Genomic DNA, 27,522 nt, shown 5'->3' with positions numbered 1-27,522 from the left:
AACAAAAAATAACAAACAACTAATGACAGGTTATGAATAAATTACTTAAAATCTATTTCAAAATTTTAAATGATGTAAATCCATTCAGTAAATTTGTATGACAAAGATTTGGAATTGAAACTAGTAATTGTGTATTTTGTGATAATATTGAAATGTGATAATATTGATAATATTTTTCCATTGTTTGTATGTAGATGCCTTATGGCTTGATATTACCCAAAAGTTCCTCTTCTTGGAGTCTTCTCTCATAAGGACATTGTCTATGGACTTATGAAAAGCAACAAAGACAATTTTCTGGTTAATAACATCTTGGGAAATTTTATATCTAAATATTTGAAAGTGAAATCTAGGTTTACTGTATTTCACTATGAGTTTCTTTGTACAAATGCCCTTATAATGATGAAAAGTAAAAAAGAAAAAAAAAGAAAGAAAAGAAAATAGAATAATATGATTTGAAAAACAAACAAACAAACAAACAAACAAGCAAACAAACAAAAAAAATACTCCTCTCTCACCAAACATTTGTCTTGTGTCTCAATGTGCATACTAGGAACTGTGCCATTAGTAATATTCAATACTATTTAGGGCGGATAGGGTGGATAGTATGCACATTAGGATGCAGGGTTGGACTCTCTTTATGGATGAGGCTCCTCCCCCCACATTCAAACAGTACAATGACAAACCTCAGTCAATTACAAACTGGATATTCTAAGTTTAACATAAATATTAGGACAATTTCCACTTATTTCAACTACAAAAACCCACAAGCATTTGAAAACACATGCATTCAATGCAATAACATTCTCAATAATTCAACTCCTCCCCCTCAGGACGGTATATATCTGGCTTCCTGTTTGCAGGCCCCTCCTATTAGAAAGCTCAGATTAAGAAGGTAAGACAAAATCAAAAAAGACAAAAGACAAAACCTGGCAATTTTATGAGATCAATGCACTATATAAAAGGGGCTAAAGAGAGAATCGTTATTATTAAAAAAAAACCCTGTTTGTCTACTTCCAATTCATGATTTCTTGTTTACAGAAACTCAGATACAGAGAATAACAAACATCAGTCACACTGGAATGTGCACCTTGATTTGTGGAATAATAACAATCTTGTTTCTTAATTCTGTTAGGTAGAATAAGTGAAATCTAGGTTTACTGTATTTCACTATGAGTTTCTTTGTACAAATGTCCTTATAATGATGAAAAGTAAAAAAAAAAAAAAAAAAAAAAAAGAAAAGAAAAGAAAATAGAATAATATGATTTTGAAAAACAAACCCTAGCTTTTGGGTTTATTTATTGTTCTTTGTTCTTTTTATTATTATTTTTTCATTTACTTTATTTTTATTTTATTTTTTTCATGTAATACACTTTTGCACCCTGAGGCCCATTTCAGAAAGGAGGTTAAGTGAAAACTCTGAGGATGTTAACCTTGAAGTAAAGGAAACTCTGGGTTTTCCATTTCAGAATCGGAGGTATGTCAAACCCGAGAAATCAGGGTATGTCAAGCCCTTTTCTGAAAGAGAGGTAACTTAGAATCAGTTACCATGGTAACTTGCAGTTTTTCCCAATTACTTAGACATAATTCTGGAAACAACTCACCATTTTCTCAAATCTTCACACACAATTTTAAAAACTCACCCAACTGTACAAACAGCTAACTTCTGAATCCCAATTCATACTTTGCCCTCAGACAATACAAACAAACTGTCAAAAACACAGACTACATGACTGTTTTTTACACACTGTAGGGATAAATTCAAAACACTGCTTCCGAATGCTTTACAAGTTTTCTGATCAATAATTTGGAACTTAGTGAAATCACAGCACTGACTAATAACTCTTTCAGAAACAACTCTGACAAAAAAAAAAAAAAAGGCAAAACAGTACTGTTTTATACGTGTATGTGCTTACATAATTGGATAAAGCAAAACTGTACATGCCATTTTGGACAAAAAGCTGACCTTTGAAATGTCACACTTACAAAACATGTAAGGAAGAGTCCATGCAGAGTATAATACTTTTACAGTATTTCCGAAGGCAGAAAATGTACAGGTTACTCAGCAACAGCATCAGCATCAACATTCTCATTATCATCATCTCGTCTCAGGTCTGGGTCAGGCCATAATATCTCATCAACATCACACATTATGTTTGCTCTTGCGAGGCAGCATGAAAAAAATGCCCTTGTGTGCCTTACATAACACTGGATAGACTCCACAGACACATCTCCACAGGCGTACAGCATTGCTTCCAGGAGGTTTTGGTGTATGTAGGGGTTGCGATCATATACTTTGCACTGCCATGCTGAGAAAAATTCCTCAATTGGACTCAGAAATGGGGAATATGCTGGCAAAAAAGAAAAGTGAACCTGGGGTGGGCATTGAACCAGGTGTGAACCAGAGCAGCACGATAGAAACTCACGTTATCCCAAATGACAACATGACCTGCTCTGGTTGCCCTGGCTCCCCTTCCTGTTGAAGAATGTTATTGTGCAGCTGATTTAGAAATTGAAGGAGCTGCGCAGTGTTGTATGGACCCAGTTTGCCATGGCAGTGGAGGACGCCATGATTGCTGATGGCTGCTCATATAGTGATGTTGCCTCCCCTCTGGCCAGGAACTTATGTTACCACACGGTGACCAAGGATGTTGCGCCCTCTTTTGCGCCTTTTTCTCAGGTTGAACCCTGCCTCATCAATGAAGATGTAATCATGTGGGTCAGCCATTGCATCCAGCTCAAAGATCCTCTACAGAAGTAAAAAAATAAATAATATAGTAGTGTACTACAAATACAGTACTGTATTGATGTGCAGGAGAGACCGGCCATATTCTACACACTGTAAAATTTCTGTACTGTATACCAGTTACCTGAACATATTGGAATCATTGCTCCTTAACTCTGTTCCTTTCATAAGGCACATGGTACAGCTGCTTTGTCCTTATTTGGTGGCTCTAAATGATCCGGTAAATAGTGGAAATGCTGATGCTGTCAATTCCTTGGAAGACTACCTGGTCTTCAACTATTTGGGTTTGAATTTCCCTCAAACAGATGGTATTATTGGCATATTCACCAGGGCAGTCTCCTGCTCAGCTATGAGAAGTCTTCTCCTACCTCCTATAGATGGCCGTCTCTCAGTTCTGCAACAATGAAAGGGCCTTTACTGAATTATGGTCATCCATGACTGTGGCAAAAACTACACTGAAAACAAAGTGGGGATTCAATCTATATGCACTACAGCATTACATATATCACAGTAACAAAGCAAATGACCTGTTTTCCCTCCTGAAAGTACGGACAATGGATGCAACCGTGTAACGGCTTAGGTTCAGTTGCACTAACTGTCCAGCTTCTTTCATAGTCCTCCCATGTATGAGCACATGATGAACTAGGGTGGCACGGATTTCATCAGAGATTACTTATCATTATATTTTTCTTTGTCTTCCTCTTCCATGCTGTTGTTTTACAATGTCAGCATTGTTAGGATCCATTGTTCCAAAGCACATGGACATTGCTCCAGGTCCCATTTAATGACCCTTTAATTCTGATTGGTGTTTTAACAATTTTGAGTCTTAGTGTTTGAACCTGGAGAAAGGTGTGCTCTTTGAGTTTAGCTTCTGATGACTTCAGTTAATTATATTGAGAGCATGTGTTTGCTGAATGAACTCAGTGCAATGAATGATTTATTTGGCCACTTTTATGAAAGTTTTTACAGAATGAGTTTTGAATATTGAAGCATGTGCGGAAACAGGTGAATAGTGTTTACAGTTATGGGAAATGCATGTGTGTGTTTGGGAATGACATAAGCATATTGTTTTTTGTGCTACAGAAACCAGTTTTTGTTTTTAAGCAATTGAGAAAAACTGTAAGACACAAGACTGTGAAATTAACCTGGTCGGGAGCAGGTTTTCTCAAAATAATTAATTGGTTTGGGTAGGACAAACTTAAATTAAACAAATTAGTTCAGTAACTAACTTTTATGAGTATTTAGCACTTTCTTTTTCTTTCAAGTTCACAGAACTGATATATTTTAAGTAAACTGAACTGTTTCATTGTTTTGAGTTTTATGATTTTTTTTTTTTTTTTTTTTTTAAAACTTAAGTTTAACTGAAACTGGGCTGGGATTTCTAATTACCAGCATGCTTTGCCCATGGCATTTGAAACGAATGAAACATTCATTCATTGCGCATAATTCATCACACAGACACTGTCTATATGACAAAAATGGCATGTACAGAGCAGTAAGGAAAGTATGCCTCGCTCTCACGCTCTTTCTGAGAGTTTCTGTGTTGTTTCCTGAGCACAAGCCTGTGAGAGCCATCAAAGAGCAGTTTCACAGGATTGCAGGTAAGTGGTGTAGAAATTGGTTTAAATGAGGCTAATCTGATAAATGAAGTTCAGTTAAAGGATTAGTTCACTTTCCAATTAAAATTTCATGATAATTTACTCACCCCCATGTCATCCAAAATGTTTATGTATTTCTTTCTTCAGTTGAAAAGAAATGAAGGTTTTTGAGGAAAACATTCCAGGATTTTTCTAAATATAGTGGACTTCAATAGCCTCCAAACGGTTGAAGGTAAAAATTACAGTTTCAGTGGAGCTTCAAAGGGCTTTAAACGATACCAGACGAGGAATAAGGGTCTTATCTAGCGAAATGATTGTTCATTTTCTAATTTTTTAAAAAATGTATATGCTTTGTATAAACAAATGACCGCCTTCAAGTGGTTCCGCCAAAACTGCACTTTTGTATTCTTCAGAAAGCTTACGCTGTATGTCCTACACCTTCCCTATTCAACTTACGGAACGAGTGTGGCGCCAGTTCCGTTTTTTCCGTAAGTAGAATAGGGAAGGTGTAGGACATGCAGCGTAAGCTTTTTGAAGAATACGAAAGTGCCATTTTGGCGGAACCACTTGAAGATCATTTGTTTATATAAAGTATACACATTTAAATTTTTTTTAGAAAATGACCGATCGTTTCTCTAGATAAGACCCTTATTCCTCGTCTGGTATCGTTTAAAGCCCTTTGAAGCTGCACTGAAACTGTAATTTTTGGAGACGTTTGGAGACTATTGAAGTCCACTATATGGAGAAAAATCCTTGAATGTTTTCCTCAAGAACCTTCATTTCTTTTCAACTGAAGAAAGAAGGACATGGACATCTTAGATGACATGGGGGTGAGTAAATTATCAGGAAATTTTAATTTAAAAGTGGACTAATCCTTTAATAACATCTTGCTGAGACCTCTGGAAGTAACCTAATAATTAGAATTTCCTTAAGGATTTCCCAGTGTGGTTGGATGCACTGATAACATGCATATTACCATCATCACACCTTCTGAAAATGAAGCCAATTACTGTATGTCAATAGTAGGTCCATCCACAGTATTGAACCAAGCTTCAACGTGGCACACTGCAGGACAAGAGCCCGGGTGGAGATGGCCATAGGCCTGTTAATAGCAGGTTTCCAGTGACATTACCTCAGGGTCTGCGACATTACTGTGGCACGTATTGTTCTCCATAATATTGCCATAAGGTTAGGGAGCAACCTGCCCTACAAATACAAGACCCCACAGAAGACCCGATCCACCCTGCAGATTTGGATTAGAGAACATTTAATTGTATGTGAAAACAGCGTTAGCCTATATGAAAAAGCTGCTGCAGATTGAAGTAGACAATGAATTATACTTTTTTTGATTACACCTATACATGAACAGCCCAGTGTTTAGCCAACACTGATTTTTCAGATATTCCCAGCGATACTCACCTGAGATACCTACTAATGATGGGCAAATGAAGCCTCATGAAGCACTAAGGCTTTCCCCTCATTGTTTCAGGAAAAGATTCAAAGCCATCTGGTGTTTAGTACAAAATAAAACAGCCAAAACCCTCTGAAAGAAGCTTCGTCGGACGAAGCGAAGACGTCCAGCAGCCACCACACATTCAATAGATAGTTTCATGTTATGTGCTCAAATAAAGGCCTAACTGCGTGTGAGTGTTGTGTGTGTTGAATTTCTCTCGGTGATAAATTCATTTACCCATTAAACTGTGGCATTTAATGCCAGTATGAATATCAATATGATGTAATAGAAGAATAATGTAGCCTACACATATCTTATGTGAATTGCAGATGGCAAATATTTTATTTTCCTGAAATCATTTGTATTCTTTATATTACTTGTATGACTGCGTATTTAAAAAATGTTATTGAATAAGTCTGAATGAAAACCTACTCGTAAAGTAAGATCTGGGGGTTCGAACATTCCGACACTCAAAGTGAATCGTGCACGTGATTGGACAGAAAGTGAGTATTTCTACGCTACCAACACAAGCCTCGAATCAAGGCTTCATCTGGCACGCCCATTTATGCTCGGCACAAGCTCCGAAGCCTTGGTTCAAATGTCACATCATTAATACCTACTTGTTGTTTCCCGATCCATCTTCTGTCTGCTGTCATCTGTTCCCCTTCATTGTCTGCCTGGATCTTTAGTTCTCCCATCTCCTTCACCAGCTCGTCACCTGCACAGAGAACACATTGTCACAGCCAGCTAAGTCTTCAGGCAACTATCTTCTGCCATTCATCCTTACCTGTGTTGCATTCCCGCTCTGCTTCCCTTATTATATGCAATAAAGACTTGTTGTTATATCTTACCTCATCTGTCCTCTTCTGTTTATGACAATAACATCCCCTTCCCCCCCAAGTTAACAATATTTCTTCCATTATAATCACAATGCTATGAACTTCATTCAACAATCATGTAACCACAATATAGTTCCAAAAAAAGAAGGAACAAAATACCATCACAGTTCACAGATTTTTCTTTTTTTAGTCTCCCAATCTTAAAATGTAAATACATTTAAGCTTAGTATTTTTGTATTTTCAAAATACATAAAATACTTTTTGCTAGTCAACCTCTTTATTAGGCAGCTGATTTCAACTAGTTCAGATGTGCCTTTTTCATACATGTGAGCTGCAGCAGTACGAGTGCATCTACAATTTTTAAACAAATTATCTGGATTCCTGTAAGGAAATAAGGAATAATGCTGCCTTCACATTCAAGTGCTTTGCTGTCAGAAAGAATAGGAATCATGGAGGAAACCGGATTTTTGGGGAAATCTTGTTAAAGGGTTCACCCAAAAATGAAAATTCTGTCATTAATTACTCACCCTCATGTCGTTCCACACCTGTAAGACCTTCGTTCATCTTCAGAACACAAATTAAGATATTTTTTGATAAAATCTGATAGCTCAGTGAGGCCTGCATTGACAGCAAGTTAATTAACACTTTCAGGTGCCCAGAAATGGACATATGAAACTATGAATACCTATATGACTAAATATGAACAAAGAATACATATTTACAGAAACAAAAGTATAGACAGGAAAAGAGAGAAAACAGAAGAATGGCAAAACTTACAGACAGTCCCTTGAGAGCCAGCAAAGAATCAATTTCACCTTATTAGGGGCATATAACTTAGCGCATCTAAGATCAAAAGAAATGTTACTTGCATGAGTTTGAATGCTGAGTTTCAGACAGATACGTGTGGACATTCAGTGCGTCTGTGGCTGAAGTTCATTGGTTTCTTCCGTGTCTCCGCGGGAAGTTTGAACTTAGGTCACTTGAAAGTACGTTTGCCAAAGGTGGTCGTCTCATAGAGGAGAGGAGCATGTGATGGGAGCGCGGTCGCCGAGAGACGCCCGGGAGAGACGTGCGTGAGATGGCAAGAAACAATCGAGAGACAAAGGAACAGGCGTGTTGTTGTCTTTTAAGGACAAACAAGCCAAAACGCCTCCTTGGATGAGCCAGCCAATGGCGAGGGTGCATTTTTAGCGGGAGAACATTTTCTTTATCTCCGTTTACAACCTAATTTGCATAATTTATGATGGTTTCAGAATTGGTCATTTTTACTCCAAAAGACAAAAGACACACATATGATTACAAGCATTTAAACTTATTCTTGAATGACTAAAAATCACAACTAGGCTAATTACACATGGGGACATGCATACATAAAAAGGGATACACCATATACTTTCTTGAAAGAATGGATAACTTATAAGTTGACTTATACAAGTTTTTCTCTATATGTGTGTGTGTGTGATGTGTATTGGGGTTTTGGCCAGTGTCTGAGGGCCACATGGCCATTAGCCCACCATGGGGTGATTTAGGTGCCCTTTGAAGTTGTTTTGGAGGATCATGGTGTGCTGTCATGCTTTGCCAAAGCAATATAGCTTGACATCGGGGTAGTTTGGCGCAGATGAACTGGAGCCATCATGTGATTTGCATGACGAGTTCAGGAGGTTAAAAGCATTCTCAAAATTCTAAAGTTGGTTGGCTTATCTGATCCTGTCCAGACACTACACTTCACTGGATAGCCAGTTTCACATGTATTTTGTGTATTTTTAAAATACAAAATACTGTATTTGTATTTAAATACATTTTTTCCACACAGTATTTTGTATTTGTATTTAAATACTTTTTTTCCACACAGTATTTTGTATTTTATTTTAAATACATTTTCATGTATTTATGCCCATCTCTGTTTGTATTGTGCCCCATCTCTCGTTCTGCAGTTTTTTGTTTTTCTTATTTTCAAATCTCCCTCTTGCTTGTTCTCTCTTCTCTTCTCTCCTCGACCATCATACGCCCCCTAATGCTGATTGGTTATATGTTACTCTAACTTCCAAACAGTATATTTGAAATAATACTGAGTCCACCTTTAATCTTCTGTCCTATAATGACATTCAGTGAATAATATCTGATAGTATATTTTACTAGGACCTCAAAGCAGTTTGACTGAGCACAAAAGCAGCTTCTTTACCTGCTTCTGACCTTGCTATGCAAAGTAAGACAGACATCAGTCACAAGCTCCGCTACCGAAACAGCAGCCGCCTTTTTCAACTTTTCAAGTGCCAACGCAAGCGTCAGCCAATCAGATTGCCTTATGCAGACACTAGCCAAATGCATTCATGCAACACCAGAAAGTAATGTGATTGGATGTTGTCACTATGACGGTCACGTCAGCACCAAGCTTCAGACACGCCCTCCATCAAGCGTTGATGCCGATGCCCCGTGTGAATGCACCGTTAAGGCTGATTTATACTTCTGCATCGAGCGTACGCCGGCTGTAGGCTGATTTATACTTCTGCTTCGAGTGTACGCCGTAGCTACAGTGTAGGCTGTGTGTAGCACGCGTAGCCTATGACGTAGCCTGACGTGCACCTCTTCAAAAATGTAACAACGTGTCAATTCTATGCGGACCGCAAGCGCTGTGATTGGTCTGCTAGAACCCCTCTCTCAGGTCAAAAAACTGGCACGGAGCAATCGGAGAAGAGCGAGTGTTTTCAACTTCCATATGAATGAAAAAACACTCTATTTCAGGGGACACATTCAGTCAAACTGCAACAAAAGTCGTTACCTATTTGCCACTTCTCTGACAACGTACATGATAAGCTGCTTCTTCTTTGGCTTTTGCCTTGATCCTCGACATGACCGCAGACACTGCCTACTAGTGGTCTGCATGCACGTCGACACGGACAACGACGCAGAAGTATAAATTAAAACAGACGCGTAGCCTACGGCGCAGAGGCACCAGCGTAGGTCCGCCTTGTGTGTACCTCACGTGCACCTCTTCAAAAATGTAACAACGCGTCAATTCTACGTGGACCGCAAGCATTGTGATTGGTCTGCTAAAACCCCTCCCTTGGGTCAAAAAACTGGCGTGGAGCAATCGGAGAAGAGCGAGCATTTTCAACTTACATAGCAACCTCACGCGACATAGACGATCGTCCAAAATCTCTACCAGTTGCCAAATTTCAACCGGATAATCGTGTCTACCAGTATATCGCTCACCCCTACATATTGTGCTTGATACACTTTAACAACTAATCGCGATCGCCTTCTGAGAGAGGCAGGTTTCATGCGCGCACTTTGGTGGTGTGCCAGTCAGCATGAGTGCTGCAGAGTTCCTTTTCAGGATATATTCCACTTATAACTCTTTTAACATCAAGCACGTCCCGCTCTTTTATATTCTTATTCATGCATTTCATCACTCTGAAGTGTCAATAGTGCAATATATTTACATACTACGATATATACTATATAGCAAAATCTCTAACGATTAACATTTTATTTTGTGGTAACGATATATATCGTCATATCGCACAGCCCTACGCCATTACTACCGTAATTAAGAGATGGCAACCCGTGACGGTATACTCGGAGTGGTTCATGACTCGAATTTATGGTTTAAATGGCAACACTATCAACGCCGAAATTAATCTGAAGCAGTGGTACAGGTCAGAGCTCTTTAAGTTGTTTATGTTCATTATTATTGTAATGTTATGTGCTTTGAACAATGAGGTAGTTTAATGCCATCTCTTGTGACGCTTTTTCTCCCTGCTGTGTGCGTTCATGTGTTTTAGAGGAGGCGTGGCTTTGGAGACGCTCTGAAGGGAGGGTGGGATTCTTATGCTTTCAAAGCTAGCTCGCTATTGCTAGCCACTCCGAAAATGACCTACCCTACTTTTAAGCCTGGTGATAAAAGTTATTGTATGAGAATAAAACAATATATTTGAATGCATTTTTAAGTATTTTAAATACAAATTACTCTCTTTCAAAGTATAATTACAAATTACATTTGATTTTTTCTTTGTTAAGGAAAATACAAATTACAGAATACTCAAAAGAAATTAAATACATATTTTAAATACATTTAATTAAAATACTACCCATCTCTGATTATGTCTATGGTCCAGACCTTCTGCCGTGAGTCTGAAGGTCTGGCTACGCGAGACTAATCTACACAGGTTGCCCCCTACAGGTCAATCCATAACAGCTCAGTCTATAACACCCTTACTTTACGATGCAATAATAAATAATTAGACCAAATTGAAGTTGCTTAAATAAACGAATATTTTCAGCCCATAGACGATTATTCAAAAATAACTAGTTTGATCATCGTAAATGAGTCATATCCTCCGTGTTTGAGTGCAATGACTGGATAGCTTACTGTATACAATAATGGGTGATAATCTAATGCACAAATAAACAAACAAATAAAATTAAATCAGTCCAATGATTCCTCTGGCAGTAACTTGCTGCGTTCTGCTCGTTAATCTCATGACTGGCAACACCTGTTATGTCGTTACCATAGTTACCGTCACTATGGTTACAGAAAACAGACATGGCAGTAGACTACTTCTGAATGTTTTGCTTTCGCGACGGTGAGGCACGCTGATCCGCATACTTTATAGTCAAACAAACAGGGCTGCGCTTTCGTCTTGCAACGCTGCACAGGTGAGAAACACTGATCTCCAGCTAGAAAATGGGTTTTTATTTCTCTCACGAAGTATCATTCACAGCGAAAGCGCGATTGGTAGGCTTAACGTAAAATGTCAATGGAAAACCGTAATTAAGTAGATGCGAGCTGTTAACAACGCGGTGGTAAATGAAACAGTTTGATAAATTAGCTGTAAGTTTTTTTTTCTGTTTTGCAGAGGAAGACATGAACGAGTCATCCAGTTTATCAAACTCTAGTTTCTACCTACTCTTCATGAGATGCTCAGCTCAAACAGAGTAACTGAACTGTTACTATTTCCTACTATTTGTTTGTTTGTTTGTTTTTCTGCTTGCTATTTCAATGTAACATGGTCTTTACTTGATTTTTACTTTTTTTCAGTCATTTTATTTCCTATGAAATAGAATTGCTTGTATACAGTCTATTTAACTTGTATAAAATGCACTTTTTTCCAAAAAGGTTTTCAGTGAGACCCCAGCTCTGTCGAGGGCTCAGCAGATGTTATTTGGAGGAGCACGTGTTTCCTGTGCTGCTGCCCGGACTGGAGGCTTTGCTTGCAGAAGCACAGAAGCACCAGTGCTTTGAGGTCAGCTTCTTGAACTTTATGAGCATCAGTGGTAGCGGTCCTGACTCAAACATGTTGTCCTATAGGTGCAGGGTCAGGCTCTTACAGTATATTTAAAGCAATTAGTTAATTGAATACAAGTATAACAACAATACAAATAACAACAATACAATGAAATAAAACATTTAAATTAAACTATGAAAAAAAAAAAGAACATCTCATTGAAGGTGAGAATTTCAATAAAATAACAGCGATAAAGGTCTTGTGTTTCTTAATTAAAAATGATTAAGTCTCGTATTTAAAAAAAAAAAAAAAAACTGCTATCAGTTTTCTTGTCATCTGTCTAACTCTGCAAGCGATTTCTGTGGTGCAGACAAATAACGGGCACAATTGATTTTTTTTTTAAAGGGTTAGTTCACCCAAAAATGAAAATTCTGTCATTTATTACTCACCCTCATGCCGTTCCACACCCGTAAGACCTTCGTTAATCTTCAGAACGCAAATTGACATATTTTTGTTTAAATCCGATGTCTCTGTGAGGCCTACATAGGGAACAATGACATTTCCTCTCTCAAGATCCATAAGGGTACTAAAAACATATTTAAATCAGTTCATACGAGTACAGTGGTTTAATATTAATATTATAAAGCGACGAGAATATTTTTCTAATGATAGATGAGATGGGGGCACAATGCTGTCAAAATGCGACCTAGGCAACTGCACAACATATGCCAGGATCCTCCACTGATCAGCAATATTATAACGATAATATAATCTTATAATATAACATACATTTCATTATTTTTATTTCACATGCTTCATTGTCAATATAGAGGAAAAAGACGGCATTTAATGGCTGTGACTTCCTCACTGAATGGCTATACAAGTGAGTGGCTCTTTGTGTATTGCCAATATTTTATGGTTATTTTGTTGTGACTTTTATACATACAGTAAAAATGGTTGTGTGTTTAAATCTATTCCTTATTCTCTTGTTCATCAGTAAAAACCCTCAATGGACAGAACGAATACCTACGCATTTTCATAAAATTCCTTTTGTCCAGGACTGGTTTCTTAAACAGTAAGTATATTGCCTAATAAACATACTCTGGCGTACTTGTTGCACATTTCGTTATCACTATCAAGCATCTCTCTCTCTCTCTCTCTCTCTCTCTCTCAATTCAATTCAATTCAATTCAATTGAGCTTTATTGGCATGACTGTGGGATGGCACAATGTTGCCAAAGCAATAAACATGTAACAAGTTATACAAGCATAGATAAATAAATAAATAAATAAATAAAAGGAAGAAAAAACAAAACAAAAACATATACATGGCTATATTGTATATATTTTATCACATAACTTAACAAGTGGTAAAAATACAGGGTAAATAAATACAGAGACCAGTACTGAGAATGAAAAAAAAAAAAAAAAAAAAAAAAAAGAAGATAATATGGCAGGAGGACACATACTGTGCTGTCAGGTGGATATACTTCTCTTTCTCTCCCAAAATATAACAGTTTGTCTATGTGGCTTGCTTGCTGGAATTCAGGTAGAATTTGAGTAATTTGGGTGAAATAAGTTTCTCTAATGTTATATTTGCTGTACTGTGTGAGGAAGTGCAGTTCATCCTCTACGACTCCATCAGAGCAGTGTGAACAGAGTCTGAGCTCTCTGGCTCTCCAGCTCCTCTTATGTTGGCCCGTCTCTGTGGTCACTCAAACGATACTTCGTCAGGAGCTTTCTCTGATGATAGTCTTTCATTTTGATCAAGTAAGGTGCCAATTCATAATCTGTCTTTATACTGTGGAAGTATTTCAATTTGTTTATTTGTGCTACTTTGATCTGCCAATCATGGATGTATTCTTCCTGGGTTCTTTGACCTATTTCTTTAATTTTTGAGAGTTTTAATTGAATTGTTGAATTTAGTTGGTGTGTTTCCACTAAATAGTGCAAGGGGTCATTCTCTGGGTGTCCTGCCCTGTACGTAAGAGCGCAGTGATGGTAGGCATCTGCCTGTGAGTCTGACAGAAGGAACCAGAACTTCGTTGCTCTCTTCTGGATTACAGATAGGAGAGGGAATCTGCCCAGTTCTGCCATTTCTGTGAAGACCCAGGATGTTTTTGCAGAACTCGAGATGGAAAATTTGAACAGGGTTTTTGGGGCCCCAGATTTCACAGCCGTACAAAAGGATGGGCTTGATGATGCTGTAGTGAATTACAGGTATTTTATCAATTAGCTCAAATCATGGGTGCAATATATATAATAAATCATAACGTGTTATGATTAACTATAATATAGATGGACCCAAAGAGGGAATGATACACATATATGGTGAATTAATTACAACGGATTATAATCAATTGCATATATGGTTAGTTCTAGTGTAATAGTTGTCTAGAACTTATTAAACAGCCCGTTGTTGTCCAAGATGTTGTCTTTACTCTTCTGTTCTCTGCTGGTGCTCATGGGTGATGTTGTTGTAGATGGTGGGTGACTCTGTGTGATGCTGCTGCTGTTCTCTTTCCTCTTGAGGCTCTGAGGGGCTTGAGGAGACTGACAGGTTGCAGGAGTGAAGGAGCTCTGAGGTTGTGTGCTGATACTCTTCTGATGTTGAGTTGAGTTTGGGATGCTTTCAGGAGAGGAGGTGCTGTGTGTTTGTGTGCTGACATACTGCTGATGTTGATTTGTGTGTAGCTGGTTCCTGGTCTCCTCCAGCAGTCTCTCCAGTGTGTGGCCGTGTTCTCTTATAACCAGTTCCTCTCTCACCCTCCTCAGCTCCTAGCGCAGCTTTTGATTGTCCTCCTCCAGTTGTCTGACAGCGGAGCAGAGCTGTTGAATGCTGTGATGGCTGGTCAGGTTCAGGTTCCTCTTTAAACAGGAAGAAGTCCTGCTCCAGCTCAGCGATGTTGTCTTTCAAGGCCTTTATCTTGGGAGATGCAGGAGTGCTGATTTGTCTGTCTGTTATAGGAGTTTTGCAGAGTTTTACTATTGTGTTGCAGAATCCGTCCTCTGTAGCCACGTTTACATGTACACTTTTTTGTCATTCTGATTAAAATCATTCCGATTGAAAGTTTCAGTGGAGTGTTTACATGAGACGTTATCTAATCCGATATGGTGTTTACATGCACCGGCGCTTTCAATCTGAATGACTTTGTGACATGCACACATTAGCTTATGTCCTGTTTGCCGCCTTGTATTCCTGTCAACATGGAGTTCCGTTATTTCTTATGCGCGCTATTTTTATGTAAAGTGTTGCTCTTAATCAAGCAACAGTGTGAAATTTGTAGCATATTACTGCTGAATGGTATGAGGAAAAGACGGGAACAGGAAGCTGACCTGTTTGGTGGCTGTGCATCTCTAAGGAGCATTTCAATACTACCCCTCCCTCCTCCGTAAAGCAGAAGTGTGTGCATGAAGGTCTGTAGTAATGATTCATTGAGTTCCTTCAGTGTATTTAATAAATGTGTTGTTTCAGTTTTAGTCCAGTTTAATTTTGTCGCCGACATTTTGCATTCTGACGACCCCTGACCGCTTGACGTGATGACGTAGACGCAAAGTAATCGGTTTAACTCGTTTACATGGCAGACTTTTTATTTTGTTCGATTTATAGAAAGGTTTATCCCACCTCTCTCAAACCGATTACAGTTTCATTCGGTTTGGGCATTTTTATTCCGATTGAGGTGTTTATATGGAGCATTTTCATTCGGATTGGACTTTTAAACCGATTACAATGCTCCATGTAAACATGGCTTGTGTTTCTCTTCACTTCAGGATCTTTCTTAATCTTCTGAACCTCCAATTTAAGGTTTTTAAAGTTCCTCTGGAATTCATTAAGGCTGGTTTCTGGTCCTGGACCATGACTGTACCATTATGATAAAGGTTCACAATCAGCTTTATGTCATTGTCTCCTTCTAGAGTGAGTTGTCTGCCTTTGCTGATGCCTCCTTTTCTTCTGCATGTCATGGCAAAGCACAGGATGGTGTGCCAGACCGATGGGTGTTCAGAGAAGAAGAGCAGGTTACACCGGACTCTGTTGTCTTCTGGTCCACTGTAGTCAGACAGCAGTATCTCTGGATTCTCTCTCAGGATAATTTCTTTCATCTTTTTCTTATCTTTTGTAGATTTAACTTCTGTTGGATTTATTACCTCCAACTCCTCTTCATTTTTGAAAAATGCCTCTGCTTTAGGTAAGCCCATGTTGTTTTCAACTGAATTTACTGCCACGAGTAGTAAATATACTACGACATGTGTCAAAAAATGATTGATTGCGACCTTTGACCTTTGACATGACCTTTGCCCCTCCCCCATGGGACCACCCAAATATTACCCCATCCCCCCATAGTTGACCGCTGTATGAACTCCATGACCTTGGGGTTATGGAATTTAAATGGTGGTTGACCTTTGACATGGGTTATGAATATGTCCATTGATTCTTTGCATTTTTGAAACATCTGTGGTATTGACCTATGGGTCATTTGTAGGGTGGAACAAATGGATGATTTTTGAACTTTAACACCATATTTGAAGTCCTGATGGTGATTTATGAACTTTCGGGGTCACACATGAGCAGATGTGTGACAGCATCCGCATTCCGGCACATACTCTAACTGAGAGCATTTCTTCCTATGTTGATTATTTCATTAAACTTTTTGTATCTACTTTGTCATCTTATGTAAGAGATTCTGTGGACTTTGATTCATTATATGGTGTTGACTTTCCTGTTGATGATGCCCTTCTCGCTACTTTTGATGTTCAGAGTTTATACGCTAACATGCCTCATACTGATGGTTTACTGGCTCTAGAACACTTTTTAAAACGAACATCTGTGGAGGTAAAACCAAGTACTGCATGCTTATTGGATCTAGCAAGTATTGTCTTGGTTAATAATTTTGATTTATGAACTTTCGGGGTCACACATGAGCAGATGTGTGACAGCATCCGCATTCCGGCACATACTCTAATCTTCCTGTGTAAGCAACAAAAATAAGATTTTAATGAAGAAACAGTTGGCTCAAAATAACAAAAGAATAAACATGGTATATTTTATAAAACACAGATAAAAGATAAATCACACACACACACACACGTACACGTACACGTACACGTACACATACATTTAAAAAAAGTGAAAAACATTCACATCTCCAAAATATTATAACACGCTGAATAATGACAGTTACTAAATTTACTGAGACTGATTATTATAGTTAAATAAAAACCTGGAAAAAACAATGGCCATTGGGTTAACAATAATCCATTGGGTTAATTATCTCCTCCCATCTATCACAGTAAACGTTTTTCATTTTTATATTCTCAGAACATCATTTAGTATAAATTATAATTTAAAAGGGTGTTTTGCAAATGGGAGATACATTTTGGTAGTTAAAAAAAAAAAAAAAAAATATATATATATATATATATATATATATATATAAACATTTTGCTTTTAGTTTATACTGAAATCTAAAAATCTCTCACTGACTCTCTCTCTCTCTTTCTCTCTCTCACACACACACACACACACACACACACACACACACACACACACACACACATTTCAAAAGAGAAAAACATTCTGTTCTTTGAATGAAGATGGTAATAAATAAAAGTATAATAATGTTAATAATAACAAACAGTTACTAAGCCAAAATTATTCACCAGTTATCACTGTAAAGCTGCTTTGACACAATCTGCACTGTAAAAAGCGCTATATAAATAAAGGTGACTTGACTTGACTAAATTTACTGAAACCAATTATTATAGTTTTAGTTAAATGAAAATATAAAATTTCTTACTTGTTGATGTCCTTAACATGAAATGGCTTACAAACTATCTCATTGTCTCTCCAAGTGACTTGCAACAATGCATGATAGTCACAGAGACAGAAGGGGAGAACGCAGGTCAGCGGGGGTGGATGACACAATATTTTGTTAAGCTAACCTTTATTTTCAAAGCATAAATGTAAAAGTTTAAATGACATCTTTTAAAATTAAACATTCATGCAAATAAAATCAAATCTTTAACATTTTATTTATCAGTGTATGTGTAAAAATGTATGGGTCTCACAAGCCATCTCTCACATTGTGTAACATTTTCAATAATTCAGTATGAAAATCACCAAGCATTTTCAGAGAGAAACAATGATTTCATTCAGAACCTGTGATGCCTCAGGTTAGCTCTATAAAAGAAACTTATCTCTATTTTAAATTGAAATGATTCTAAATATAAATAATATAAAATGTTACTAAAAAATTATTTAAACAATTTAAATATAGGCTAAATTAATATATAAATTAAAAATAAATATATTTTTAAAAAAATCTTACATTTTCAGAGAGCCAAAGTAGGTCCTTTTGCAAAATGATAATAAATAAGTAAAAATGAAACAAAAAGTATTAATAAAATAAAATCATTCATAAAACGCCCCCAGATCCTCCCTGGAACAAACTCCAATGTAAATGAGAAATGGCAGGGTGGAGTCAGACAGATGAGTCTGTTGAGTCACAGTGTATGTTAAGACAGCTAACTCCATTCCAGAGTGAATGTTTTTGTACTAAATTTATTTCAAAGCACAATCTTAAAAGTTTAAAATAGTCTTTTAAAATTAAAATATTGTTTAAATTAAATCTTTAAAGATTTAATAAAAAATCAAATATTCTTCTTAGAAGTCTACAGTATCAGGATAACATCTGATGCCAATGGTAGAAATTATATTGCTTAAATTTAACCTAAAGTGTACTTTTTATTAAACAACATCTGTTCAAAAACCTGTACATAGTCATCTTAGATCTTATTTCTCAAAGATTCAAGCAAAAGGGTTAGGGTTAAGTTTTTGAGAAAACAGCATGTTAAAAACAGCATGTTAACTAGAAATATTTAATTTGAATTGATTTAAAAAAAAAAAAAAAAAAAAAAAAATCCAAACATGAAGGTGTCTGTGTGTTTGACTACTCATAGATGCAACTCGCACGTCCCCGTAAAAACGAGAACACTTAACTTTGCTATTATTTAGCTTAAGTTGCATCTTTAACAAAATCACTATGCATTTTCAGAGAGGGATCCTAAACAATCATTAATGATGGCCTCAGGATATAGGCTGATGAGATGATTTACAGATCAGTCACTTCTCTGTGCTGAGGCTGTCTGTTGCCACTTACTGACCCCCAACAATTTTGCATGGGTGTTAAACACCCTACAAGTAGTCATTTATTTCAACTGTGTTAATTTCAAAACAGCATTTTTCAATAGAGTGAATCTACACATCCGAGGTCTTTCAGAGACATGACTTCAGGATCAGTGGGTCTCTTGAGAATATTTAATTGTGCTTAAAACGATCAGGCCAAAGCCCCTACATGATAAATGTCCACATCAGACTCTGTACTTGAAAATATCTTTGCTGTTAAATATGTTTAAAAAAACCTCACATGTAAACTTAGATTTTTTTTAAGGTGACGCATGTCTCATAGATCTATACGATTTACTTTTCTTATTTCTATAGTTTCAATTCCTAATAAATGTAAAGTAAACCAAAAGAATAATGCTGTCAAATGTTCACTGTGATGTTTTTAGCAAATAGGGGTGACCTTATTCCAAACAGTTCCTCACACAATGAAACCATTAAGGATAGCCAAAGGCTCATGACAATGGGTGAAAACACATTACTATGTAAGATAGTTTTACCAAAAATCAAATACTGTATTACATTAAAAAAAAAAAAAAAAAAAAAAGATAATATTGTTTTAAAGTTTAAATAAAAAGTTAAAAGCCAGCGTATCTTCATACCATGTCTTCTGACACAATTTTTGCTTTATAAAATTCGCGGTTGTTATTTCTAGGTTCATGCTACCATTATCAGCCTGTTAAATATGAAGTTAATACATGATGAAACAAGAGAATCATGTTACCAAATTCTTTTGACACAATGTTTTTAAGAAATATGTTTTTGTTTGCTTGTTTTTAAATACAACTAAACCAGATAACACAATGTTTTTCTTTTGACAGACTATTAGACAAAAATGATTTTCCCCAGTGGTGTTGGAACAGGACTTATTTAAAAGTTTTGGTCATTTTCAACATGTATTATACATTATTTGTACGTTAGTATCAAGGGTCCACACCATGATTGAAGGTTTTAGTAATGCTTTAGATCAGAATCCAGATTTTAGCAACCAACATGACATTAAATAGTTGTACCAGTGTACAAGTGTGTCTCAACTGTTTATAACAATTTTTTTAGATTATTATTTTTCACTCAAATAAACAGATATTGAATATAGCTTACTGACTTTGCTTTTTCACCTACAGATAAAAGCCAAATATTTTCTATGTAGAAATTATGTGAACACACAACTCAATGATAATATTTTATACAGTTATGATATTTTCAGAAATTCAAAGGCCGCAGTTACAAAGAAAATAAATCGATAGTTCTTGTAGTGCAATTATCCATCTCTTCGATGGGGTGTACACAAAAAGTAAGTCTGGTTGTTTGCGCTTGTTTACGACTGAGACATATCTAACCATTGCGCTGAAAGCTATGATTTCATTCAGTTTGAGGAGGGTAAACAAAGTTACACACTGTAGTAAAGTTATAGATACATCTCAAACATGATCTTTGTACAATTTTGTACAAATTAAGTGAACACAATATATTCGCACATCTAAATTCAAGAGACCTAGTAACTAAGAAAGCAGCGACATTATGTAAGAAAAGTGTCATACTGCATGCAGAAGTCCACTCCTGATCTATTGTGATAGGCATTTGTACCCCCTTCACTGGTCTTAGTCACATTATAAAGACTATCAAGATCACTGGTAGCATTTTATTTGTCGGTCTGTATATGTTTTTAGCCAAATACTCCTCTCAGGTTGCTGTCAGTGTAAGTTTTTGCAAATCATCACATGTGTGATGAACACAGACCATTCATTTAAGCATCTTTTTAGATGTATGACTGAACTTTTGACTAACAATTCATTTCTTTCAACATCCCAGCATGACGTTAAAGAATACGTGTACATATTATAGTACAGAGTTGTGTTAGAGTCTATGCCACACTGTTGTAATGCAAGCTCATTTGAGAACTATAGCATTGCATACCCTTGTAAAGAAGAAATTCAAACAATCATTATACAGGTATTATACGTACACAATTTACCATGTGTGTACGACATATAAGATACATTTAGCTATAATGTAAACATAATACAGAAAACCTCTCTTCTGATCTATTGCAAAAGATTGTAAATGCCAGTTTTTTCCACTATCAGTCTATCACCCTGCTTACAATTTTTGTTATCATTTGTTATTCATTTGTTAATTTTGTTAAAATGCAGTTTTAGATGAAGACTGCTCTCTGAGTTTGGTCAAACATACAGCTACTATTTATGAAAATTAATGAAAACATGAGAGATGTAGTACTGATGTTCTTTTTGATGTTCTGATGTCGTCTTTCTGGTCTGTCTGCGGTCACAAGACACATAATGCGCTTTAAACAAGTCTTGCCGTTTTTCTGGTACATTCTGTTACATACTATCGCACTTAGTTACAGCGTGTTACAGTTGTGAAAAAATATTGTCTCTGTACTCTAAACAAGACTTCAATAAAAAGTAACTTGATTAGTTATTTTAAGTGAAAGGTTAGTTGATTCAGGCCGTTTTACGATCAAAATTGTTAAACATCTCTTAATTTTTAATATATGCTCCTGCTTAAATATTACTTGTTTTCATTAACAAAGAGGTCAGACAAAATATCTTATATATATCAAAATATCTATATATATTCATAAATAACTATGATAGTGTTACAGGTCCTACGTACAGTCGGGTGTCTGTAGGAGAGAGAGCAAGAGATGATTAGGTTGTCACTCAAGACGTCCTCTGTCGTTAATAAAAAGTTTCGGCGTCATTTAGACAAGCTCTGTAACTGTATTCGTAAATACATTGAAATAACTGTAACCACACAAATATCGGCTATGAATAACTAAAACAGCCTAACATCACATGACTCTAACTCTTTCACAAACCAGACTGACCCCAGGTAAGGATACCTCAAAAACCCAACTCGCAATAGTTAGATATCTTGACTTTATCCGCATGTTTAGGGGCACTACCGTTCTTGTCCTCATAAATTTTATGGTTCTTTGATTTTATTCACTTTTTTTTTTTTTGAAACACAGTGTTTTAACATCTATATTCTTTTTTCGTCTGTAATTGTAATTTTGTGCATAATTGTTTTCCATCACCGTTTTACCTATTCCATCTTGTCTGAAAATCAATGTTTTCTACACATTTAGGTGTAATGTGATGTTGAAATTGCACTCTCACTGTTCTCTGCATCTCTTTTTTCATACCATTTAATTGATTTAATAAAATGGAGGGGTAACCATACTCTGGACCGATCTGTGTGAGGGAGCTGGTGCTGCAACTTATAGACAACTGTACCAAAGCAGACTGCTGTTCTACTGCAACATCTCATTGATCAAAAGTCGAAGGAACATTGTCTGGTTGTTACATGGACCGCCAAAATCAACTTTCCTGAATGTCTGAGCCTGACAGTTCTTCGAGTCACACATTGCGGACAAAGAATCAGATCTAAGGACTCGTTCACAAGAGATTCAAGAACGTTTATATCAAAAACAATTACACATATAGCATGTAACACAAAACAGAAGCAAGGACATGATACATTACAATATCATTGTACAATTGAGGTTTTGCTATATAATGTTACCATTTTAATACATATTAAGGCACATCACCATGACTGATTAAACATTTAGCAGCGCTTCAAATGAATTCAGCTCGAATTAAACAACTTTTCTATTGTTAAAAAGACGGTATGTAACGCAGGTATGTCGCTCCACTCAAAATATAGACTGTTTGTAGAGATGCAGCATTCGAAGGGATCGTCCTCTGGAACTGGCCAGTTGCTGTCCCACTCATCGTCAGAAACGTCGCTGCTTTGAGACCAAAAGTCCATTTCATATCCCTCACAGGGTTTCATCAACTTAATGAGGTTTTGGGCATGAATCGTCTTGTTCCAACAGTTTGATATGGTTACATTATCACCGGGCTTTGTCACCTTGTACCGCACGTTTGGGGCAACTCCATCCCACTCGTTCATGTAAAAGTTTTTACCAATGATCCCATTCAGATCGGTCCAGAGTATGGTTACCCCTCCATTTTATTAAATCAATTAAATGGTATGAAAAAAGAGATGCAGAGAACAGTGAGAGTGCAATTTCAACATCACATTACACCTAAATGTGTAGAAAACATTGATTTTCAGACAAGATGGAATAGGTAAAACGGTGATGGAAAACAATTATGCACAAAATTACAATTACAGACGAAAAAAGAATATAGATGTTAAAACACTGTGTTTCAAAAAAAAAAAAAGTGAATAAAATCAAAGAACCATAAAATTTATGAGGACAAGAACGGTAGTGCCCCTAAACATGCGGATAAAGTCAAGATATCTAACTATTGCGAGTTGGGTTTTTGAGGTATCCTTACCTGGGGTCAGTCTGGTTTGTGAAAGAGTTAGAGTCATGTGATGTTAGGCTGTTTTAGTTATTCATAGCCGATATTTGTGTGGTTACAGTTATTTCAATGTATTTACGAATACAGTTACAGAGCTTGTCTAAATGACGCCGAAACTTTTTATTAACGACAGAGGACGTCTTGAGTGACAACCTAATCATCTCTTGCTCTCTCTCCTACAGACACCCGACTGTACGTAGGACCTGTAACACTATCATAGTTATTTATGAATATATATAGATATTTTGATATATATAAGATATTTTGTCTGACCTCTTTGTTAATGAAAACAAGTAATATTTAAGCAGGAGCATATATTAAAAATTAAGAGATGTTTAACAATTTTGATCGTAAAACGGCCTGAATCAACTAACCTTTCACTTAAAATAACTAATCAAGTTACTTTTTATTGAAGTCTTGTTTAGAGTACAGAGACAATATTTTTTCACAACTGTAACACGCTGTAACTAAGTGCGATAGTATGTAACAGAATGTACCAGAAAAACGGCAAGACTTGTTTAAAGCGCATTATGTGTCTTGTGACCGCAGACAGACCAGAAAGACGACATCAGAACATCAAAAAGAACATCAGTACTACATCTCTCATGTTTTCATTAATTTTCATAAATAGTAGCTGTATGTTTGACCAAACTCAGAGAGCAGTCTTCATCTAAAACTGCATTTTAACAAAATTAACAAATGAATAACAAATGATAACAAAAATTGTAAGCAGGGTGATAGACTGATAGTGGAAAAAACTGGCATTTACAATCTTTTGCAATAGATCAGAAGAGAGGTTTTCTGTATTATGTTTACATTATAGCTAAATGTATCTTATATGTCGTACACACATGGTAAATTGTGTACGTATAATACCTGTATAATGATTGTTTGAATTTCTTCTTTACAAGGGTATGCAATGCTATAGTTCTCAAATGAGCTTGCATTACAACAGTGTGGCATAGACTCTAACACAACTCTGTACTATAATATGTACACGTATTCTTTAACGTCATGCTGGGATGTTGAAAGAAATGAATTGTTAGTCAAAAGTTCAGTCATACATCTAAAAAGATGCTTAAATGAATGGTCTGTGTTCATCACACATGTGATGATTTGCAAAAACTTACACTGACAGCAACCTGAGAGGAGTATTTGGCTAAAAACATATACAGACCGACAAATAAAATGCTACCAGTGATCTTGATAGTCTTTATAATGTGACTAAGACCAGTGAAGGGGGTACAAATGCCTATCACAATAGATCAGGAGTGGACTTCTGCATGCAGTATGACACTTTTCTTACATAATGTCGCTGCTTTCTTAGTTACTAGGTCTCTTGAATTTAGATGTGCGAATATATTGTGTTCACTTAATTTGTACAAAATTGTACAAAGATCATGTTTGAGATGTATCTATAACTTTACTACAGTGTGTAACTTTGTTTACCCTCCTCAAACTGAATGAAATCATAGCTTTCAGCGCAATGGTTAGATATGTCTCAGTCGTAAACAAGCGCAAACAACCAGACTTACTTTTTGTGTACACCCCATCGAAGAGATGGATAATTGCACTACAAGAACTATCGATTTATTTTCTTTGTAACTGCGGCCTTTGAATTTCTGAAAATATCATAACTGTATAAAATATTATCATTGAGTTGTGTGTTCACATAATTTCTACATAGAAAATATTTGGCTTTTATCTGTAGGTGAAAAAGCAAAGTCAGTAAGCTATATTCAATATCTGTTTATTTGAGTGAAAAATAATAATCTAAAAAAATTGTTATAAACAGTTGAGACACACTTGTACACTGGTACAACTATTTAATGTCATGTTGGTTGCTAAAATCTGGATTCTGATCTAAAGCATTACTAAAACCTTCAATCATGGTGTGGACCCTTGATACTAACGTACAAATAATGTATAATACATGTTGAAAATGACCAAAACTTTTAAATAAGTCCTGTTCCAACACCACTGGGGAAAATCATTTTTGTCTAATAGTCTGTCAAAAGAAAAACATTGTGTTATCTGGTTTAGTTGTATTTAAAAACAAGCAAACAAAAACATATTTCTTAAAAACATTGTGTCAAAAGAATTTGGTAACATGATTCTCTTGTTTCATCATGTATTAACTTCATATTTAACAGGCTGATAATGGTAGCATGAACCTAGAAATAACAACCGCGAATTTTATAAAGCAAAAATTGTGTCAGAAGACATGGTATGAAGATACGCTGGCTTTTAACTTTTTATTTAAACTTTAAAACAATATTATCTTTTTTTTTTTTTTTTTTTTTTAATGTAATACAGTATTTGATTTTTGGTAAAACTATCTTACATAGTAATGTGTTTTCACCCATTGTCATGAGCCTTTGGCTATCCTTAATGGTTTCATTGTGTGAGGAACTGTTTGGAATAAGGTCACCCCTATTTGCTAAAAACATCACAGTGAACATTTGACAGCATTATTCTTTTGGTTTACTTTACATTTATTAGGAATTGAAACTATAGAAATAAGAAAAGTAAATCGTATAGATCTATGAGACATGCGTCACCTTAAAAAAAATCTAAGTTTACATGTGAGGTTTTTTTAAACATATTTAACAGCAAAGATATTTTCAAGTACAGAGTCTGATGTGGACATTTATCATGTAGGGGCTTTGGCCTGATCGTTTTAAGCACAATTAAATATTCTCAAGAGACCCACTGATCCTGAAGTCATGTCTCTGAAAGACCTCGGATGTGTAGATTCACTCTATTGAAAAATGCTGTTTTGAAATTAACACAGTTGAAATAAATGACTACTTGTAGGGTGTTTAACACCCATGCAAAATTGTTGGGGGTCAGTAAGTGGCAACAGACAGCCTCAGCACAGAGAAGTGACTGATCTGTAAATCATCTCATCAGCCTATATCCTGAGGCCATCATTAATGATTGTTTAGGATCCCTCTCTGAAAATGCATAGTGATTTTGTTAAAGATGCAACTTAAGCTAAATAATAGCAAAGTTAAGTGTTCTCGTTTTTACGGGGACGTGCGAGTTGCATCTATGAGTAGTCAAACACACAGACACCTTCATGTTTGGATTTTTTTTTTTTTTTTTTTTTTAAATCAATTCAAATTAAATATTTCTAGTTAACATGCTGTTTTTAACATGCTGTTTTCTCAAAAACTTAACCCTAACCCTTTTGCTTGAATCTTTGAGAAATAAGATCTAAGATGACTATGTACAGGTTTTTGAACAGATGTTGTTTAATAAAAAGTACACTTTAGGTTAAATTTAAGCAATATAATTTCTACCATTGGCATCAGATGTTATCCTGATACTGTAGACTTCTAAGAAGAATATTTGATTTTTTATTAAATCTTTAAAGATTTAATTTAAACAATATTTTAATTTTAAAAGACTATTTTAAACTTTTAAGATTGTGCTTTGAAATAAATTTAGTACAAAAACATTCACTCTGGAATGGAGTTAGCTGTCTTAACATACACTGTGACTCAACAGACTCATCTGTCTGACTCCACCCTGCCATTTCTCATTTACATTGGAGTTTGTTCCAGGGAGGATCTGGGGGCGTTTTATGAATGATTTTATTTTATTAATACTTTTTGTTTCATTTTTACTTATTTATTATCATTTTGCAAAAGGACCTACTTTGGCTCTCTGAAAATGTAAGATTTTTTTAAAAATATATTTATTTTTAATTTATATATTAATTTAGCCTATATTTAAATTGTTTAAATAATTTTTTAGTAACATTTTATATTATTTATATTTAGAATCATTTCAATTTAAAATAGAGATAAGTTTCTTTTATAGAGCTAACCTGAGGCATCACAGGTTCTGAATGAAATCATTGTTTCTCTCTGAAAATGCTTGGTGATTTTCATACTGAATTATTGAAAATGTTACACAATGTGAGAGATGGCTTGTGAGACCCATACATTTTTACACATACACTGATAAATAAAATGTTAAAGATTTGATTTTATTTGCATGAATGTTTAATTTTAAAAGATGTCATTTAAACTTTTACATTTATGCTTTGAAAATAAAGGTTAGCTTAACAAAATATTGTGTCATCCACCCCCGCTGACCTGCGTTCTCCCCTT

General features: G+C 35.8%; 1 protein-coding gene across 1 annotated transcript in view; it reads left to right on the top strand.

The window, feature by feature from the left end:
* Positions 1-11,153: 11,153 nt before the first annotated feature.
* iqck (IQ motif containing K) overlaps positions 11,154-27,522 on the top strand; it is a 72,927-nt gene continuing 56,558 nt past the window's right edge. Inside the window, exons 1-5 of the mRNA XM_051887392.1 lie at positions 11,154-11,292; positions 11,493-11,571; positions 11,753-11,879; positions 12,692-12,744; positions 12,859-12,936. Of these exons, the coding sequence (XP_051743352.1) occupies positions 11,501-11,571; positions 11,753-11,879; positions 12,692-12,744; positions 12,859-12,936 (329 nt within the window). The 5' untranslated portion in view covers positions 11,154-11,292; positions 11,493-11,500. The remainder of the gene's footprint in view (positions 11,293-11,492; positions 11,572-11,752; positions 11,880-12,691; positions 12,745-12,858; positions 12,937-27,522) is intronic.

The sequence above is a fragment of the Ctenopharyngodon idella genome, chromosome 3, assembly GCF_019924925.1.
Source record: "Ctenopharyngodon idella isolate HZGC_01 chromosome 3, HZGC01, whole genome shotgun sequence".
Classification (NCBI taxonomy): Eukaryota; Metazoa; Chordata; class Actinopteri; order Cypriniformes; family Xenocyprididae; genus Ctenopharyngodon; species Ctenopharyngodon idella.
Note: the sequence above shows the minus strand (reverse complement) of the source record. Positions and strands in the feature narration are given on the sequence as shown.